At 36.2% G+C, this 22,356-nt stretch overlaps 1 protein-coding gene across 4 annotated transcripts in view; it reads right to left on the minus strand.

Moving 5' to 3' along the window:
• Window positions 1-22,356, minus strand: part of ITCH (itchy E3 ubiquitin protein ligase) — a 143,948-nt gene that overhangs the window by 16,704 nt on the left and 104,888 nt on the right. For all 4 annotated transcript variants that reach the window (XM_015087599.3, XM_015087600.3, XM_015087601.3 and 1 more), the window contains 8 exons: window positions 19,971-20,055; window positions 15,549-15,677; window positions 9,153-9,225; window positions 8,179-8,250; window positions 3,790-3,878; window positions 1,924-2,083; window positions 1,551-1,684; window positions 1,080-1,220 (listed from right to left, as the gene is read on the minus strand). In XM_015087599.3, the coding sequence (XP_014943085.1) occupies window positions 1,080-1,220; window positions 1,551-1,684; window positions 1,924-2,083; window positions 3,790-3,878; window positions 8,179-8,250; window positions 9,153-9,225; window positions 15,549-15,677; window positions 19,971-20,055 (883 nt within the window). The remainder of the gene's footprint in view (window positions 1-1,079; window positions 1,221-1,550; window positions 1,685-1,923; window positions 2,084-3,789; window positions 3,879-8,178; window positions 8,251-9,152; window positions 9,226-15,548; window positions 15,678-19,970; window positions 20,056-22,356) is intronic.

Genomic DNA, 22,356 nt, shown 5'->3' on the forward strand with positions numbered 1-22,356 from the left:
TGTTGAGAATATGTGAATAAACTAATGACCCTTGAGACTAAAGTATGAATGAATGCAAAGCATAAGAGGATACATAATAAATTATTTTACTTATAAATTGTATCTGATCTTACAATATTGCCCACAAACATATCTGCATATAAACTGGAGATTATTTTCAATGACTTGGTGTTAGATAGCATAGTGGTTATAGAACCGGTATTTAAAAGAGATCTAGCACTATTTCTACCCTTAAAACTCCCACTTTTGGAGAAAAAGTAAAAGTTCTATATGACCAAAATTTTTTTCTATCACTTTATAAATATTAAAAATTGTGGCTAAACTGAAAATATACCAAGAAAGGAGGTATTAAACCTATCAGTATCCATTAGATTAATTCTGTGTAAAGTTCAGTTTGAGTTAACCTGCAGGATAGTCTCTCTACTCTGCTGCCTCCATAAGAATCTGTTCTCTCATTATTTTGCTGCTAGACTTGTTAAAAGAGAAATTTAGACTGATTGTCTACTGAATTTGGTCCTTAATTTCTTGTAATCTGGCTTCTGTATCTACCACGTGGATGTAGTTCTAACTGTTGTCTTAAGGGTTATTAAATTTATTAGCCTCCACATCTTTTAAAGATTCCTTATTTTCCTTGGCCTCTGAAATGCAGGATATGGCAGAATGGGATACCAACTCTGAGCTGCCTGACAGCACCACCACACGTCATGCTTCCCTTTTTACTATTCGTGACTTGTGCTTTCCAGCCTTCATATCTCTGTTCTTAACTTGTTCTCATTTCTGCACAACTCAATCTTCCCCAACCTTCAAGGTTCCCCAACCTCCATGGTTACAACCAGATGAAATGATGTCTCCCTCCTTTGACTTGAATAAGCACTTTTCTTATTCCTCTCTCAACATACTCGTAAGGTAGAAAGTGATCAATCATGTCCTTAATTATACATGATCAGTTCTCTTAATGATTAGTAAAAAGGCCAACAATATTTTTTGAAATACTGTCCACTAGTACCACTAGGCAATTATCAATGTGCTGTAGCCCAAAAGAAAGGCTACATTATATCAAAAGGAACATTCTCTCTCACCTGATATATTCCTCTTTATTTTCTTCTGTCACAAGAATATTGCCACCATTAGGTTTCAAATCATGACTCTTGATTTCACCTAAAATTTCTTTATCGACAGAGAAGTACATTTCCAAACCACATTCCTCAATATTGTTTTCTCTGCACAAATGAAATTAACATTATTTGTTATACAAATTCAATCATATAAAAAGTATTTAAGTAAAGGATTGTGTTCTTCAATAATCACTATAAAACTATACCATCAAAATAATAAGAAAACTGGAAAGATTATGCTCTAAATCATCACATTTTTGCCTAAGATCTTGGGTACATTCTGCAAAATTTATCATATTGAATAATGAGACAAGTCTAATACAGATTATTTAAATTCAATAAACCAATTACAAGCTTTCAGTTGAGGTAAGTTATCAGCACCATAATGAAAGCATATAGACTCTATTTTGATAAATTAAATGGAAACAAACTTACTTAACCCAGATGAGAGAATTGTAAAATTCTGGATCAATAGATTCTAAATCCTTGAGTCCAACTGGTTTGTTCAATATACGCTTATAGAATGGCAAAGAAAAACCTGTGTCTATGAATTTCCCATGGAACAAAGCCTATATAAGAAGAAAATAATACCATTTATGATAATTTTATAATAGAACATTAGATTAATTCTTCACTTAAAGCTCCCTTGTCATCTATTAGGGCACATTTTTGGGAAAAGGGCAAATGTAACAAACTAATCTTAAAAAATGTCTTAGTGATGAGAAAATTCCAAATGAGAGAGTTAAAGAAATAATGCTTTAGTATTGTTGAATTAGCAAAGTAAACACAGTTCTCTATCTGTACTTACCATGGCAATAAACCTGCCAATAAAACGAAAATATTTCAGGTGATCTGGATTGATGTAAGAAGCAGGATTAATCTGCAGGCAGTAGTTATCCTTTCCTGCATATTCAAACAGGCAATACATGGGGTTCAACACCTCGTGTGACAAAAGAAAGAACCACTCTCTGAAAACAAAAGAAAATTTAGGGTGAAAAAAACCATGCCAAGAAATCAAAGAGCAGAGCTACAAAGTTCTCAGGAATCTACATTCCTCAGTTGGTGACAGTTTCCTAATTCCTTGTTGATTTTTACTGCTTCATTTCAAACATCCATTTTAGAGAGAGGATATTTACACACTGCATATTATTATATTTCAAAGAATCTAAGACATCATCGACTTAAAAGACATCATTACTTGATGAACCACTAAAAATTTTTCTAATTATAATTGTATTACACAGCCCAATGTCAGAGACATTAAATATGAAAATGTTAGTCTTAGAATCAATGAAATACTATATAGAGTCGTTTAAAATTCACTATTAACCCATGTCGTTGGAGCAGCTGAAAGAAGTCTAATAGTACTCCCACCTGTTCCTAAACCTCATGGTGTTCCTCAAGTGCCACAGCTCTCCAATTTCACAAAGACAATAAAACACTTAATTCAAGACACTCATTCGTTAGAAAAATGCTCTGAGAAGCTCTAATTCAAGTGTTGTGAAAATACCAACCAGTATTAACGTAAGATTATAGTGACTATGTAACTTGGATGGGCCTAATAGAACAGTAGGCAGAATCGATTTGGGACAATACAGGTGTGTCTGAGATTTCTTTTCCTGTAGGAAAGTTCATGGCCTCTGATGATAATGCTACTTCTACTTATTAACACTATTTGATTTTCTAATTAAGAATAAATGATTGCCCTCCTCCTGAAATAGCTTTAACTTGTACAAAATTAAATGTTTCTACTCATTTATTATTTCCCAGTGATTACTTCACACATTTTTAAATGTGAACTTTAATACATTCATAAATAAGAACTACTAAAATGTAGCCATCATTCAGTAAACATACAAAAACAGAGGGTCTGAACTAAGTCATTAATAAACACTATTTTTACTCTTCACAATAATCCTAGAAAAGTAGATGACTATTCTCATTTTACAGATGAAGATACTTGCCCTAGGTTGTACTACTAAGTGCAGAAAAAGGATTCAAATCCAGTTTTGACTCCAAGTCCTTGCTTTCCACACTGCCACTGCTATACAGATATTTAACCTGATGTGCTAGATTGTTATGGAATAAGCAAAGGAATTTCTTACTTAAGTCAATCTTCTAGGGTTTGATTAGAAGCTCCAATATTAAGAGAGCTGAATTTAAAAATTTTAACTATTTTACATAGCCCTCTGTATTCTTAAAACAAATATATTAATCTCAGTTGGGAATTGAAGGGCCATTATCTGTATCAGTAATCTGTGATGGGGAAAATAACCTGATTGCTACGGGACCTTGTATGCTCTGTGGAACAGACACGAAGTGCTAGACTGAACACTGGCTTCTGGTTTGATGATTCAAAGCTTATATCCAGGTTCTAGAGCTTAGTTATATGCCTTAGGTGAGTCTCTAAACTTCATTATTACTTGTAAAATTCTATCTCACAGGGTTATCCTGAGGATTAAAATGAATGATGTGGGGGAAATCAACTTGCAGCACCTTAGAAAGTGCTGAATTAGCATTTTCTGAAATTCTATAGCTACAGCATAATAAAGGTACAATAATTTGCTACATTTCGTTTTCCTGAAATATAAGATTGAGAAAATACTTGCGAGCAAAGTGTAATGATACCTTTGGAAGAAAGGAACTAAGTTCTGAGTATTCATATTATCACTACCTTGCTACACCTCCATAATCTAAACCTTCTTCTCCTGGAAAAATCACCCACAAACGTCTTCGCAGATCTTGGGGATTGAAGCTCATTATCTACAAAACAATAAAGTAAAAGAATTGGTAAAAGCAGTTGTTGACACACCATTCCACCACTTCCAGGTTTGAAATGTTCATTATAGGTAACTTAAATTCCCCACGACATAGAAGGATGTTTGTGATCTAGTCAATACCACATATACAGAAAATACATTAAAGTTTTATGTTTTATGTATTATACACCTCTATACTTTAATATACTTTATAGATACAGAGCGTGAACGCACAGGTAAGTGGGGGAGGGACAAAGAAAGGGGGAGACACAAAATCTGAAGCAGGCTCCAGGCTCTGAGTTGTCAGCATAGAGCCCGATGTGGGGCTCGAACCCACGGACTGCAAGATCATGACCTGGGCCAAAGTCAGATGCTTAACAGACTGAGCCACCCAGGCTCCCCTAAAAAATCTTACTTTTGACTTACAAAGTTGCTTCTGTCACTTGCTTAGAGCAGAGTAACCATGGGCATGGTCCTTTGTTAGGTCATTTGAGTGGGAAAAACCACTTGGTTTGGTTAAGTTTGGGTTTGTTTTATAGCTAAAAGGTACACATGTTAGCAACTGGCTAACCTGGAAATGAAAACCAGTGGCTGAAGAAAGAATATAGTTAACTTTGGAAATGGAAACTTATGAATACCTGGAAAAATACTCAAATTCTGTGTCCTACTATAGTGGTTAATAAGATCATCTTCATATTTGAAGGGCAGCACCATTACTGAACTATAATGAATAGATAGATCATTTGGGTTTTTTCTTTGTAAAACTATGTAATTACTTGACTAAAATTGGGCCAACAGAACATTATAAGTATTACTCTTAGAATAAAAGTAACCGGACCTGGACAAAAAGAGGATTTAATGTCTCTATTTTATGAAAGTAGAATGAACTCTTACATTTAAATATCCAGAGAGGCTCAGTAAGTAACCTGCTTATGCCAGCCAGGGCTCAGTTCCCACAAAACATATACATTAGTTACATGAATTCATATCCCACTAAAAAAAAAAAAAAATCCCTGATGTAGCAAAAAAATTCAATGCTTATGACAAATATTCTACAAATAGTATATTCGCTATATAGCACTGCAAATGAAAGATATTAAAGGTTAAAACATTTCTTTTCATTGGTTTGTTTGTTTCTTGCTCCCTTGGGCTATTCCTTGTCCCTGTGGCTGCTCCCCCAAACCTATGGCTGTTACTGATTTCTCTTGTTATTCCCCCAAATCTGAGACTGTTCCCCTGGAAATTCTGGTTGTTCTTTTTGTCCTGTGTCTGATACCTGAAGACTTGCTGTTCCCTGGAAAAACTTTTAACTAGTAACCTTTAATAAATGACTAATATTAAAAAAATTTTTTAAATAAAAAAAATTTCCCCCATGAGCAAAAACACTACTGCAAAACAACTTTACCACTTAGAAAGAACATTTGATGTTAATTTTGCTATCAGATTTGTCTTTCTTCCAAAGCAATCAAATTTTTCTCAAATATTTGACATTTATTTGATGGATGTCAAATCTAGGGTGACAATTTTATTTTATTTTTAAGTGTTTATTTATTTTGAGAGACAGAGAGAGCATGAGCAGTGGAGGGGCAGAGAGAAAGGGAGAGAGATCCTAAGCAGGCTCCATGCTGCCAGTGCAGAGCTCTGTGTGGAGCCTGAACACATATACCATGAGATCCTGACCTGAACCGAAATCAAAAGTTGGATGCTTAACCGACTGAGCCCTTCAGGTGTGTTCCTATAGTGACAATTTTAAACAACTGTTTAGTACCACCTGGTCTGTCATTCTGCAATAGTCTTTAGGTTTCAAAAGTCAAAAAATTAAGGGACATTTAATCATTTAAAACATTTAGAGACATTTTGCATCTTTTTAACACTACAATAGTAAGTTATGTTCCAAGAAACCAGCCCACCAGAGATTGACTACACAGTTGTTATGAATATGAAAATCAGAAGTAGGTAATGACTAGGGTGGGGAATGGCCTTGGAAACCTACATCAGATCAAGAGAATCATTCATAATTCTCGAAATGCTCTTAGTCAAGCTCTGCTGCTAAAAAGTTATCTGCTCCCACTTAGAAGGATGCCAATTGGCTTTACCCTTCAATATTAATTATTGAGGTTCCATTAGGAAATGTACATTACTGTTTCTGAAACCAAGTAGCCAGGTATCTCAGCCAATCTGTCAACCATCTCAGATAATCTCTTTTCCCCTCTGCATTCATTTTGAAGCTGTAACTGCCACAATTATCACATGGGCTTGATAATAAAAAATTATGTCCAGGAGTGCCTGGGTGGCTCAGTCAGTTAAGCACTTGACTCTGGATTTCGGCTCAGGTCATGAACTCGTGGTCTGTGAGTTTGAGCCTTGTGTTGTGTTCTGTACTGACAGCATGGAGCCTGCTTGGAAATCTCTCTCTCCCTTTCTCTCTGCCCCTCCCCCACTTGTGCTCACTAGCTTGCTCTCTCTCCTCTCAAAATAAATAAATAAACATTAAAAAAATCACATCCATATCTGGCTATAAAATTAGGACTAAGTAGATGTTTGTGTTTTAAGATAGTTTTTCATTGGTCATTTTAATCTTCCTTACAACCAAATCACTTAACATTTATTTGCAGTTGGTGTTAAGTTGCAAAATAAAGGTAAGAGTAAATTAACTTGGGTTCTGAGGGCAATAAAAAAATTTGTTGACTACTTCTGAAAAAATACTTTTTATTTTGGTATTGTAACCAAAGACCAATTTCTTTCCTACATAAAAAATGATTTTTAATTATGAATAACAAATGCATATTGTAAAAACATACAAAATAGATGAACATAAGGGAAGGGAAGCAAAAATAATATAAAAACGGGGAAGGGGACAAAAACATAAGAAAGTCTTAAATATGGAGAACAAACAGAGGGTTACTGGAGGGGTTGTAGGAGGGAGGAGGGGCTAAATGGGTAAGGGGAATTAAGGAATCTACTCCTGAAATCATTGTTGCACTATATGCTAACTAATTTGGATATAAATTAAAAAAATTAAAATTAAAAAAACAAAAAAACAAAGTCTTCTCCCCTCTTCCTTTCTACCCATCCAATAATGTTCATATGGATATTTCCAGACTTTTTGTCTACCAAAAGCCTATTTTCTTACTCAAATATCTATTTCAAACCAAACACATAGCTTAAAGACCTGAAACTCATCGCTTGAAATTACTCTGACATTTCGGGGGCGCCTGGGTGGCTCAGTGGTTAAGCATTGAACTTTGACTCAGGTCATGATCTCATGGTTCATGAGTTCAAACCCCACCTGGGCTCTGTGCTGACAGCTCAGAGCCTGGAGCCTGCTTCGGATTCTATGTCTCCTTCTCTCTCTGCCCCTCCCCTGCTCTCTCTCTCAAAAATAAATAAACATTAAATTTTGGGGTGGGTGCCTGGGAGGCTCAGTCGGTTGAGCGTCCGACTTCAGCTCAGGTCATGATCTCACAGTTTGTGGGTTTGAGCCCCGTGTCAGGCTCTGTGCTGACTGCTTGCTCAGAGCCTGGAGCCTGCTTTGGATTCTGTGTCTCCTTCTCTCTCTGCCCCTCCCCTGCTCACGCTTTGTCTCACTCTGTCTCTCAAAAATAAATAAATGTTATGGGGCGCCTGGGTGGCTCAGTTGGTTGAGCGTCCGACTTCAGCTCAGGTCACGATCTCGCGGTCCGTGAGTTCGAGCCCCGCATCAGGCTCTGGGCTGATGGCTCAGAGCCTGGAGCCTGCTTCCAATTCTGTGTCTCCCTCTCTCTCTGCCCCTCCCCCGTTCATGCTCTGTCTCTCTCTGTCTCAAAAATAAATGTTAAAAAAAAAAAATTAAAAAAAAATAAATAAATGTTAAAAAAAAAAATTACTCTGACATTTCAAAAGTACAGGACATATACACATACAGATCTATCTACATGTTCCTAAATCTTAAGTACTAATGCAGCTGGCAATACTTAATTTAAGGACTCCAATTCAAAAAGTTCAAACTATTTAGATTTGGAACCAAAAGTGGCTCTGGGCTGGCAGCCATGGGGCAAACCCTCGAGTGGATAAAAACCAGTACCTGCTAGGGGCACCTGGGTGGCTCAGTTGGTTAAGCGACCGACTTTGACTCAGGTCATGATCTCATGGGTTATGAGTTCAAGCCCGACATTGGGCTCTGTGCTCACAGCTCAGAGCCTGGAGCCTGCTTCGGATTCTGTGTCTCCCCCTCTCTCTGTCCCTCCCCTGATTGCACTTTCTCTCTGTCTCTCTCAAAAATAAACATTAAACAATTTAAAAATGAACAAACAAAAAAACAGTACCTGCTGAAAGGAATCTTCAAACAATGTTTTTCTTGTCACTGTAATCTTTATGTGCTGTGGCATTGCCAGTTGCTGAAACATAAGAATGACTTAAGTCAACTCTCACCTTAAAATGGCCTATCGAAAAACTAAAAGGGTAAAGTTTTATTTACTTTTTATCTTTGTTTACAGAAAAAAGTAGACTATGAATATGAATTTATTTCAATAATGTTTAACCATGCATTTGTGAGCATTCATACTAATTAAGATCATTTAATAAGTAAGAAATAAAAGATCTCAGATGCAGTGCTTAATGGGTCAAATAAATATTTTCAAAAAGCTAATTTAGATTATTCTAATTATTCTTGCTTGTATGGCCCCTGTTAATTACAAGTTTGAAGTTTATAAATATTCATTATAGTAACACTTTGACTAGTACATTTTAAGATCCCATGAAGAAATCATTAATTCAGCAAGTATTTATTTATATATCAGAAATAATTGACCATACCCAGGAAAAATAGAATGTAATGAAATAGAATGTAATGAAATCATTGTTGCACTATATGCTAACTAATTTGGATATAAATTTAAAAAATTAAAATTAAAAAAACAAAAATACAAAGTCTTCTCCCCTCTTAATTATATATATCAAAATCATTTATATCAAATGTTAAATATGAAAGGGGATGGTTACAATCTATAAATCACAAAATGTTTTAACTCATTTGTTTGAAGATTGCTGCCATCTGAAAATTATGGATACTGAAAGGAGAACAGTTTTTTTACTCAAACTGTTTCAAATTTATTCTTCTGGACAACAGAAGCCACAAATAATCTGATAAATCTATTTCTTTGCCCTAAAAATAGAGAAGAGAGATTCCAATGCTTCCTATTTTCCCAGTTCTTCTAGGAGTTAATTATTTTCACAATCACTGTGTAATGTAAGCAACATAACAAAGAAAAGGGGGGTATAGAAAAGTTCTGAAACTAACCTGACACCAGAACCGGAAATACTGAACCTTTGCCTTGAAGTCCCGTACGTAGGCTATCTGTGGTCCATTGTCTCTGAGGAGGAATGTTAATATGACATACATATATAGCAGCTTGTAAGATGATACATTGAAGGAAAGCAAAATACCACACCCCTTCAGTACTGAGTCAAATATAAAAATAACGTAGCACACCATACTCTTAACACCACCTTAAAAAAAAAAATTCCCAGGACTAGTTTTAAGAAAGAGACAGAAATTCAGATCTTTTTAAAGACATTGTTGTGGGATTTTCTTTTATATAAAGAAAAATCCAACAGGACTAAGTAAAGGAGGTTGTATCTGGGAAAGTCGCCTATCCCCAAATCCCTTCTTTCCTTTGTCCTTAAATCAGACTCCTGGTATCTACCTGGGCAGACTGCTACCTAGAATAAAGACACATTTCCCAGAATGGTTGTGTGACTTAACCATGGCTAAAGAACTGTAAATGTTATATAGGACTTCTAGGAAGGCTCTTTTACAGAGAGCAAAGAAAGCTGGAAAGGAATTTTTTTCTCGCTCCGGTTTGTTCTTCCTCCATATTCCAGCCTGTAGTGCGACTATGATAGCTGAAGTTTTAGCAGCTATCACACACTATGAGGTAACCTTGAGAAAAGAGCCCACGGTGTGGAATGGTAGAACACAAAGAAAGAAGCCTAGATCACTAATGACACCATGGAGCTTCCAAGCAAGCCCTAGAATTCTTTTAATTTCATTTTCTAAATGTTCAACGTAGAAATACTTGATTCTAGGGGCACCTGATGGCTCAGTTGGTAGAGCATGTGACTTTTGATCTTGGGGTTGTGAGTTTGATCCCCACACTAGGTTTAACATTACCTAAAAATAAAATCTTAAAAAAAAATACAACTGATTTTGTTTATTGACTTTGTATCCAGTAACACTATTAAATTCACTTACTAGTTCTACTAGTTTTTTCTAGATTCCTTATGATTTTCTAGGTACACAGTTATGCTATCTCTATGAAAAAAAAATAGCTTTACTTCTTCCTTTCTAATCTATATATCTTTAAAAAAATTGTTTTTTAATGTTTATTTTTGAGAGACATAGGGGCAGAGCATGAATGGGGGAGGGGCAGATATAGAATCCAAAGCAGGCTCCAGGCTCTGAGCTGTCAGCACAGAGCCTGACGTGGGCTCAAACTCATGAATGAACTGCGAGATCATGACCTTAGCTGAAGTTGGACACTCAACCGAGTGAGCCACCTAGGTGCCCCCGATCTATCTTTAAAAAATATGTATTTACTTATTTAAAAAAATTTTTTTATATGTTTACTTATTTTTGAGAGACAGAGAGACAGAGCACAAGTGGGGGAGGAGCAGAGAGAGAGGGAGACACAGAATCCAAAGCAGGCTCCAGGCTCTGAGCTGTCAGCACAGAGCCCGACATGGGGCTCGAACTCACCAGCTGCGAGATCATGACCTAAGCCAAAGTCGGACACCCAACTGACTGAGCCACCCAGCTGCACCCCCCCCAAAATTTTACTTATATGGGGCGTCTGGGTGGCTCAGTTGGTAAAGCATCCGACTCTTGATTTCACCTCATGTCATGATCTCAGGGTTCATGAGTTTGAGCCCCAACTGGGCTCTGCGCTGACAGTATGGAGCCTGCTTGGGATTCTCTCTCTCTGCCCCAACCCTGCTCACGTGTGCACTCTCTCAAAATAAATAAACTTTAAAAAATAATTATTAAAAAAAATATTTACTTATGTATTTTCAGGGGTGGGGGGAAGAGAGAGAGAGGGAGAGAATCCCAAGCAGGCTCCCGGCTCAGTGCAGAGCACGACACCAGGCTCAATGAGCCAAAATCAAGTCGGATGCTTAACTGACTAAGCCATCCAGGTGCCCCCAATCTATCTTGTATTTCTTTCTCTTAATTCATAGAACTACCAATTCAATGGTGAAAGAAGTAGTGACAATAGCTATTGTCTTATTCTTGCTCTTAAGAGGTATTTTATCATTGAGATGATGTATCAAAGTTTCCAAGGCAGCTGAGAATTTATCATAAACTGGCATTTTATTTTCTCAAGTGCTTTCTTGAAATGATGATTTTTCTCCTTTAATATGTTTATGTAGTGAATTATATCGATTGGTTTTTGTATATTAAATCAATCTTGCTATCCTGGAATAAATTTGATATGATGATAATGTAATATCCTTTTTATAGTTTGCTGGATTTAATTTGCCATTATTTTGTTAAAGATTTTTATACCTATGTTCATAGAAATATTAGCCAGTAATTTTTTTATACTATTCTTGTTTGATTTTGCCATCAGGACTTATAGGAGCCTCATAAAATGAGTTGGGAAGTGTTCCAATCGCTTATATTTTATGAAAAAAATTTGAATAGGATTGATATTATTTATTACTCATAGTTTTGATAAAATTTACCAGTGGAAGCCATCTAGCTCAGACCTTTCTTTGTGGGAAACTGTTTAATTATGAATTCAATTTCTTTACTAGATATAGGGTTATTTAGATTTACTATTTCTTCTTGTGTTCATTTTGGTAACTTGTATCTTTCCAGGAATTTGCCCATTTGACCTAAAATATCTAATTTCTTGGCATAAAGTTGTTGAAGTACACACTTTGTTATCTTTCAATGTGTGTAGGATAGGTAGTGATGTCCTTCTTTCACTTTCATATTAGTAATTTGTGTTTTTTTTTCATCCTCAGGTGTACTAGGGGTTACTGATATTATTTTTTAATGTTTATATATTTATTTGAGAAAGTAGGGGAGGAGCAGAGAGAGAGGGAGAGAGAATCCCAAGCAGGCTCTCTGCTGTCAGTACAGAGCCTGAACACGTGGCTCACATTCATGAACCATGAGATTATGACCTGAGCAGAAACCAAGAGTTGGACACCCAACCAACTGAGCCACGCAGGCATCCTGGGATTATTATTAATCTTCTCCAAGATCCAACTTGTAGCTCTGACTTCTCTACTGTTTCGTTTTCATTTCATTAATATCTGCTTTTATGCTTATTTCCTTTCTTGTGCTTATTTGGGGCTTAATTTTTTTTTTCTAGATTCTTAAGGTGAAAGCAGTGATCACTGATTTTATACCTTTCTTATTTATAATCTAATCCTATATAAAGCAATATATTTTCCTCTGAGGATGATTTTTTTTTTAAATGTTTTTATTTTTGAGACAGAGAGAGACAGAGCATGAGCAGGGGAGGGGCAGAGAGAGAGGGAGACACAGAATCCGAAGCAGGCTCCAGGCTCTGAGCTGTCAGCACGGAGCCTGACGCACGGCTTGAACTCATGGAGTGTGAGATCATGACCTGAGCTGAAGTCGGACGCTTAACCGACTAAACCACCCAGGCACCCTGAGGATGATTTTTTTTAAACCCCATAAATTGTGATATGTTGTGTTTTTATTATCATTAAGTACAATATGTTTTCTAATTTCTCATGACTTCATTGAGCCATGGATTATTAACAGTGTGCTTAATGATGGAAAGAAATATATTTCTATCCTAAATAAAACACTATGGTTTTATGGTTTTCTGTTATATGTACCCAAACTTAACTGAAACAAAAAATGAATGATACAAAAGTATCTATTATTTACTTAACATATCTAAATAAATTTCAATTTTGTTAATACTCAATTGGCCTGAATTTCTGGTTTTTGCTTTAAACATGAAGGTTTTTAATAAGCAGAAATTATAAAATTAAGAAGTAATGAGAGACTAACTGTGCCCAGAGACACTACAAGAAAACTACTGACCAGTACTTCTTACAAACACTGACGTAAGAGTCCTCAACAAAATATTACCAAACTGAATTCACTAGTATATTAAAAGGATTAATATTTTAATCTCTTTGACCAAGTGGGATTTGCTCTTGGGATGCAAGGATGGTTCAACATGTGAAAAATCAATCCTATACAGCATACATTAGTAACAAACACCAAAAAAAAAAAAAAAAAAAACCCACATGATCATCTCGAGGCAAAAAAACTCCAAAAATCATTTGACAAAATTTAACATCCTTTTATGGTAAAAAATACTCAACAAACTAGGACTAGAAGGAAACTACCTCAATATAAGGGCCATATATGAAAATCCCACAGCTGACATCAAATGAAAGCTTTCCCTCAAAGGTCAGGAACAAGGCAAGGATGCCTGCTTTCCCTTCCATTCAACATAATATTAGAAGTTCTAGCCAGAGTTTCTTGCCCTGAAGAAAGGCAAGGAAAAGAAACAAAAGACATCCAAATTGTAAAGGAAGAAGTAAAATTTATCTTTGTTTGAAGACTGTATAATCTTATATTACGAAAATCTAAAGATTCCAGACAAAAAAAAAAAAAAAACTACTAGAGTAGGTACACTGAGCAAAGTAGAATACAAAACAACACAAAAATCAGTTGCATTTCTATACACTATCAATAATCTGAAAAGAAAGTTAAGAAAACCATTCCATTTACAAATAGCATAAAAAAAAAAAAAACCCCACTCATGAATAAACTAAACCTAGGAGGTAAAAGACTTGGACACTGGAAAACTACAAAAACATTGGTGAAAGAAATTAAAGAAAACAAATAAATGTAAAGACACCCTATGTTCATGGCTTAGAAGATGTACTACTGTTAAGATGTCAAAACAAACCCAAGAGAACTACAAATTCAATGCAATCTCTATCAAAATCACAGTGACATTTTTTTGCAAAAATAGAAAAATCTATCCTAAAATCATATGAAATCTAAAGGGATCCTGAAAAGCCAAAGCAATATCAAAAAAGAACTTGGATGAGTTCAAAATTTAGTAAAACCTATAGTAATCAAAACAATATGGTACTAGGATAAAGACAGACATACTGACCAATGGAATAGAAAGTCCAGAAATAAACTTTTGCATATACATGGTCAAAAGATTCTTGACCAGGGTGCCAAGACCATTCAATGGGGAAAAAGATGGTCTTTTCAACAAATGGTGTTGGGAAAATTGGATATCTACTTGCTAAAAAAAAGAAGTCAGACCCTTTGCTAACACCATGAATAAAAATTAACTAAAAATGGACCCAAAACCTACATCTAAGAGCTAACACTTTAGTGAATGCACAGAATAGGGAAAATATTTGCAAATGATATATCTGACAAGGGATTAATAGCCAGAATATAAAGAACTTCTGAAATTCAACAATAAAAAAACCAAACAACCGGATTCAAAAAATGGGCAAAGAAGTTGAATAGACATTTCTTCAGAGAAGATACACAAATATTTGGTCAATCAGCACATGAGCTACTTCATTCCCTGAAGTTGACATTTTTAAAAATCAAGCAAACAGAAAGTAACAACCGTTGGCGTGGATGTGGAAAAACTGGAACCTGTGTGCACTTTTGGTGGCAATGCAAAATGGTGTACCCACTTTGGAAAACAGTCTGGAAGTGCCTCAAAAGAAAAAAAAACCCAAAATCAAAAACAAACAAACAAACAAAAACCCAGAATTACCACTGACCCAGTAATTCCACTTCTGAATATATACACAAAAGGAGTCAAAGCAATAGCCTGAACAGATTATTTCTACACTCACATTCATTGCTGCATTACTCACATTAGTCAAAAGATGGAAACAACCCAAAAATCCATGAACAGATGGATAAATAAAATGTGGTATACACACATAATAAAATATTATTCTGCATTAAAAAGTAGTGAAATTCTGATACAAACTGTAATACAGATGAACCCTGGAGACAATACTAAGTGAAATAAGTCAGTCACAAAGCGTGTATACCATATAATTCCACTTATATGAGTAGTCAAATTCATAGAGGCAGAAAGTATAACAGTAGTTATCAGGGGCTGAGGGACGAAGAAGACGGGTAAGTTATGGTTTAATGGGTACAGAGTTCCAGTATGGGGTAATAAAAATGTTCTGGAGATGGATGGTATTGATGGTTGTGCAACAAAGTGAATGTACTTTGCCACACACACAAAAATACCTTAAACAAAACACATTAAGCAGAACTAACACAAAGTTACTTTTCAAAAAAGGAAAAGAAAAAAACAAAGTAACAGGAACTTTTAAGTTAGAGGTAATGGAAATGAAAGAAAGCAGGCATCAGATATCAGGGATTAACTGGTGAGCAGTATTGTAGTGATAATTTTTAAATAGTCTTTTTAGTGCTGTGTGAACCGATAACAAATATGAAAGGTCTCTAGGAGAAATTATTCAAGAGGACAATAAAAATACAAAATATTTAGTGGACAATGGCCTGTGGGCAAGCCAACTCACGAAACAGTAAGATTTACACTCCTTGCTAATTAAAATCTTTATAACAAAATCTCAGTAATCAGTTTTACTTTTAATCTACGATATTTAGAAAACTTACAGAGCAGATTTTCCAGTGCGGGGATCAATATAGGTGGTTGTTCTTCTATTGTGGTCCACAAAATATGGAATTCCATCTACTGTGAATCTCATTTCCCAGCCTTCAGGTAAGGGCTTTTCATTTAATTGACTACAAAACGTAGGAAAAAATACAAATAAAAAGTGCTGAAGAGCTGTTTGTTTCCCAAGTACACAAAACAAAAATTACCCATAAATGGAGCATCATTTAGATCATTTAGTCCAGTGTTCCCCGTAGTTTACTAGACTTCTCTAGATATCCTACAAGCATGTTAAACCTGTTAATGGGTTCATGGAACCACTACTCAGTTTTCAGCTATCTAATTAGCCTATATTCCAATAAGCCACCTAAACATCTGTTGGTTACCAAGTTCTGCCCATTCTGCTTTTGAAGCCTCATATTCATTACTGTTTTCAATCCCCAAGAACATCTTTACCTCGGCATTATTCATCTCTCTTCTCAACTTTCACAGTAGCCACCAAACTGGTTTTCCTGCCTCTAGTCTCACTCTGGTCCTACACATACTTCATATTGCTGACAGAATACTAAAACAGAGATCCGATCAAATTAGTTCTCTCCTTAAAGTTATATCCATTGTTCACCGCTAGCAAGGAGCCCTGAACTCCAACACCTGGCACTCACTCTGCCCTTAACATTCCCTTTCAGGTTTAACCCTGCATTCTACCTCCAACTCCCTTTCACAAACCCTGTGATTTCAGTGTAGTGCTACGCACCATTTCCCTAAATAAGACATGATCAGTCACACCTCCAAGTGAAGCCTTTCCCCTTGTCCAGAATATCTTAATTATCCCTTTGTTAAGGCAACTCAACTGTTCTTTATAAGTATTTCTAACCACTTCTTTGATACCTATCATTAGACTTCGCTTAATCTGTCTAAACTTCAGTTTGTTAAGAACGTCTGTGTAATAAGACTGTAAGAGGAATAAATGAGACAATACAAGTAAAAAATGTTGGCACATAGTAAGCCTTCAAATTGTTAACTATGAGTATTCCTCTTACTACTCATTATCTTTGGGTCTCTCAAAGTACTTCCTTCATACTGCTAGCATAGCATTTATCAACGTTTTCAGTCTGGTAACAACTTCCCACCCTGCAATAGCACATGTTTTAAAACAGAAACCAGATTAGAAGGCAACAGTGAATTTTTGTTACACATTAAAATAATCAAACCATTAGCGTAACTATTCAAAACTGCTTACTAGTGAACCTAAGAAATTTTTACATTCTTATTTTTTAGAGAGAGCAAGCACGTGAGTAGGGGAGAGGGGCAGAGGGAGATAGATCCCAAGGAGGCTCTACCCTCAGCATGAAGCCCAATGCGGGGCTTGATCCCATGACCCTAGGATGATGACCTAAGCCGAAATCAAGAGTCATACACCCAACCAATTGAGCCACCAAGGCACCCCAGAAATGTTTACATTTTAAAGTATTATACTAGGGGCGCCTGGGTGGCTCAGTCGGTTAAGCATTCAATTTCAGCTCAGGTCATGATCTCATGGTTCATGGGTTTGAGCCCTGCGTTGGGCTCTGTGCTGACAGCTGAGAGCCTGGCACCTGCCTCAGATTCTGTGTCTCCCTCTCTCTCTCTCTCTCTCTCTCTCTGCCCATCTCCTGCTCATGCTCTGTCTCTAAAATAAAAAAAACATTGAAAAAAATTTTAATATTACACTACAATGGGTAGGGAACTAGTGAACACTTCCTTTGTTGTTTGTGTATTGTCCTATTGGCAGCCAGTCTTTTTTGCTAGTTAGATGTAATAGCTCCAATTTTCTCATCTGTTGGGTTTAGTGAGAGAGAAGAAACTAGAAATGTTCAACTTCTCATCAGAAAGGAAGAAAGGGAGGGGTTGGAGGTATTTAAGCTGACTGGTTTTAGAGAGCCACTATTACTGCAGGATTGTCATTTTCATCAAGTGTACTTCAGAAAAACAAAGGCCGAGAACCACTCTCTAGAACAGTATTTTGTAAACTATGTCAAAGGGTTAAGAACATTTCGCTTTATTCACAGAACTGAATAGAAATGTCAGATAAAATAGACTACCAAGAATTTTTTAAAGGTAACACTTATTTGTTAGTGCATATATTTGCAAGATAGGCTCAGTAACAAGTTGTCTTGAAAACAAAACAAGCTGGATAGAACTGGGTCATTTGTATTATTTATTAAAATATGATTCTCACTTTAGTTCTAAAACTTTAAAGGTCCAAGGAAGAACAAAATATGGTAGCAAATTACAGAAAGGTTACATGGTCTATTCTGTCCTTCAAGAGAGAATTTTAAAGAGCAATTTAAAATGTTACCTTTGAAATTCTTAATTATTCCTTTTTGGGAAATTGAAATATTTAAGTTAAATATCACAACAATATAAAAAATGTTGATTTGTTAGTATCCAGAAACAGTTTTTCTTAATACTTTCAGGAAGAGAATGTGTGAAGAATAAATTAGACCAAAAGAGAGATCTGGCCTCTGTGCTCCACTACTGGTGATCTCCAGGCCTCTGGAATGTCCTGCCTGTCATGAGTATCTTTGTTTGCTTGGGAACTGTGAACACCAGACTGTCAACAATGTGATTTATGATGGAGGCTTTGGGACACCCCATATCAGTTCCAACCTCTGGAGTAACTAGAAACCGAAGATACTATATTAGCTCAAACTCTGGGGAAGGGCTGGAGACTAAAGGTTAGCTAAGCAGGCAGTATGTGACGGGAGTCCCAATAAAAACTCTGGATATCAGAGACTAAGGAGATTCCCTGGTTGGCAATACTCCATGCATACTGTTTCACATAAATTCTGGGTGTTTGGAATCCTCTCCCATTCTGCCCTTATATCTCTTCCTTCTGTTGGCCGTAATTTGTACCCTTTGCCTGCAATAAATGTACCTGTGAGTATAACAAGCTTCAGTGAGTTCTAGTCTCTCAAGTGAGTTATCAAACCTGAAAGTGGTTGTGGGAACCCCTGAATTCGTACCCAGTTGGTGTGAAGTAAGAACAATCTCGTGGAGACTGCTCTCTGACTTTACAGAAGTTCCATTTATAGAACCTCCATTCCTTGCAGAGTGGAACCCTCAGGTGGTCTGATAAATGCACATTAGATTTTATTATAAGCTGAACTGTGTCCACCTGCAAATTCCTACATTGAAGTACTAACCCTCAGTACCTCAGAATGTGACCTTATTTGGAAACAGGGTCATCGCAGACATAATTAGTTAGGATGAGATCATACTGGAGTACAGTGGGCCATTATCCAATATGGCTGGTATCCTTATAAAAAGGGGAAATTTGGACACTGAGACATGCAGACCTGAAGAATGCTATGTGAAAACTCCAGCTGTGCTGCCACAAACCAAACTATCAGAAACTAGGAGAAGGGTCTGGAACAAATCCTTCTCTAGTACCTTCGGAGGGAGGAAAGCTCTGCCTACACCCTGCTTCCTGGACTATGATACTAACTTCTATTGTTGAAGCCACTTAATTTGTGGTACTTTGTTAAGGCAGCTCTAGCAAACTAATATGTATACTATTACATAATGCTACAAAGAAAAAAGCATGTATATGCACAGTTACCAAAACTTTAAAAAGAAATTCATCTTTGAGATACAAATTTCCAGTTATAAAATAAGTCACAGGGATGTCAAGTACAGCAAAGGGAATATAGTCAGTAATGTTGTAATAACTTTGTATGGTGAAGGAGGATAACGAGATTTATTGTGGTAATAATTTCATAATGTATATACATGTCAAATGACTATGTTCTACACCTGAAACTAAGAGAATATTTTATGTCAACCATACTTCAATAACAGAAGACAAACTTGTAATAATAGTATGTGTCTCTTCATTACTATATTGACTAGCAAGTTCCTGCAATGATCTATGTAAACCGTATTCTGAGATAACTATAACAACTGCAATATGGTATTAAAAACCTAGGATTTCTATGATGGCAAAATCCTAGGCATTGCTAATTCTACTAGGGTTACAGTTTACAATCACAACAGAAGGAGACCCTTGATTTCAGGTAAAGGTTAGTAAAACTGAATCTGTATTTATTCCCTCCTAAGTCACATATTCCCTGAATTCTGTCCAGTGATCCCAGGTTGCAAAACCCTGCTTTAGAATTAGTAATCTAGTCTTACTAATTATAAATAAGAATCTTTGGATACACAGTATATTTATATATACCAGAGAGCTCTTTCCCCTACTCTCAAGAAAGCCACATTCATTACATGAAATCATATAATTTTTTCTCTTTCTCAAGTATATGGGTGAGCAATGTTTAAGAACTTTGGGGAAAGAACACATAACTTGATTTTTCTTATAACTGAGTCAGAAACAGGGTACAATATTTAAGAGGTTATCTATATACTAGTAACTGAAAGTTTCTTACCCTTGACTTCTGGGGTCCTCCCATTGTGTAATACGAGTGTTGTGGTTGACAAAATATACTCTACCATTGCTGTCTGTTCTCTTCTCTTAAAAAAAAAAAAAGCGAAGTGTTAGAGTTGGCATAGTCTTCTACAAAGTAAAATAAAATGTGCTGAATTTGCCCATTTGTCATTGCATGGATTTTGTAGTTAAAATGGGGGCGGGGAGGCACCTGGGTGGCTCAGTCGGTAAAGCGTCTGACTTCAGGTTCAGGTCTGGCTCAGGTCATGATCTCACAGCTCGTGAGTTCAAGCCCTGTCTCAGATTCTGTGATGACAGCTGAGAGCCTGGAGCCTGCTTCAGATTCTGTGTGTGTGTGTGTGTGTGTGTGTGTGTGTCTTTGCCCCTCCCCTGCTCATGCTCTGTCTCTCTCTCTCAAAAATAAATAAGCATTAAAAATTTTTTTTTTAATTTTTAATGTTTATTTATTTTTGAGAGAAAGTACAAAAGAAGGGAAGGGGCAGAGAGAAAGAATCCCAAGCAGGCTCCACACTCTCAGCACAGAGCTGGACATAGGGCTCTAACTCACAAACTGTGAGATCATGACCTGAGCTGAAACCAAAAGTTGGATGGACACTTAACTGACTAAGCCACCCAGGGGCCCCTGTAGTTTTTAAATCACAACTTTAAAAGATTTGATTTATTCTTTGAGTATTAAATTCATATACTTGCTAGAGTCATAAAAATATCATTACAGCCTAGAAACTGAATAGATTTAATTCACAATGTCCTGCCCCCAGGACCTTTCTGTTCAATCTAACCAAAGGCAGCAAGAATAATTAACGTTTTAACTTTTCATACATGACCTCATTTTATCCTTAACAGTCCCAGGAGTAGACGGTTTCAGTTTATCTGGAAGATAAGGAAACTTGGATAGGTTAAGTGATCTGCCCAAAATCTCAGAACTAAATAGCAGTGAGAGAATGGAAACTCAGGTCTCTATTCAGGGATTTTTTTTGCATACCCCATCAACTCATTTCTTAAAATAATAATGGTTGGAGGACACAACTTGTTTCTTCGTTAATTGCTAGGCATTATTCAACTAGGGAAGACAGTGTTCCAAAATATACTCTGTTCTTTAATACACTCGGTTTCCAAATCCTACTTTCTACACAAAGGCTGGACAGAGTGCTCAGTTCTTTAATATATTGGCTTTGAAACTGTTACTTCTTTCCCTGTCTGCCTCTTGCTTTATTTAGGATTCTTCTTGTTTTCTTATCCCGTCCTACAAAATTTTCCCTGTATCCCTGAGCTTTCTCATTAGGGCTTAGAAGACATGCAGATATCATTTTCTCTTTTAATAACCAAATAGTTAAAAAATTTTTAAGCTCTGTTGTTTTGAACTATTGACTTCTCTGTTCTATTACTAATTAATTCTTCATCAAAAGATAATTCCTGTACCTGAATTTTTTTTGATGTCTCAAAATGAATTAAGTGAAGTAGTAAAGAATATAGAATGGATTCCAACATTAAAAAAACATAGTTTCTGGGGCGCCTGGGTGGCGCAGTCGGTTAAGCGTCCGACTTCAGCCAGGTCACGATCTCACGGTCCGTGGGTTCGAGCCCCGCGTCGGGCTCTGGGCTGATGGCTCAGAGCCTGGAGCCTGTTTCCGATTCTGTGTCTCCCTCTCTCTCTGCCCCTCCCCCGTTCATGCTCTGTCTCGCTCTGTCCCAAAAATAAATAAAAAACGTTGAAAAAAAAAACATAGTTTCTAAAAGTTAACAATTTCAAACAAAATTTTAAGCTTAATCCCAAGCTGATAAAACCATTTTTAATTTCATATGGTTTGAAAAATTGGTATCTATTTTTCAAGTAACATTTAGGTCCCTTGAATCATTCTCTAAGCAAGTTATTGCAGGACAAATCTTAGGCCAAATTATATAGCTATGTCAAGTTAGTATTTGGTAACTTTTAACTATATCTCCAGCACTAATTTCATGATTTTGAGTAGAGTAAGGATATGTGAGGTTAGAAGGGGTATGCTGGTGAGTATCATGAACCTCATCCTGACATCTCAGGTACTTTCTACATCATTTGAGCCTAAAATGGAAATAGAACCCCAAGTGTGCATAATATACAGACAAACGGGATTCTGCATCTTGTGATACATTGTGAATATTAATACTTGCCTTGCTGCTCATGGCATTTTCAGTGTAAAATGTAACCAACTTTAAGTCTGTCTCTGAAGCAAAAAGAAGCATCCACAGTGCTATAGCTGGCTACACGATAATATTAGTTAATATTCTTGGCAGACATATTAAATTTAAAAATTTTAAATATATTTGTAAAATCTGTACTTCTTTTGTATTCAAATAATTTTGAAGTAATTTTTTTTAAATCTAAAAGT

This window comes from Acinonyx jubatus, chromosome A3, assembly GCF_027475565.1.
Source record: "Acinonyx jubatus isolate Ajub_Pintada_27869175 chromosome A3, VMU_Ajub_asm_v1.0, whole genome shotgun sequence".
NCBI lineage: Eukaryota > Metazoa > Chordata > Mammalia > Carnivora > Felidae > Acinonyx > Acinonyx jubatus.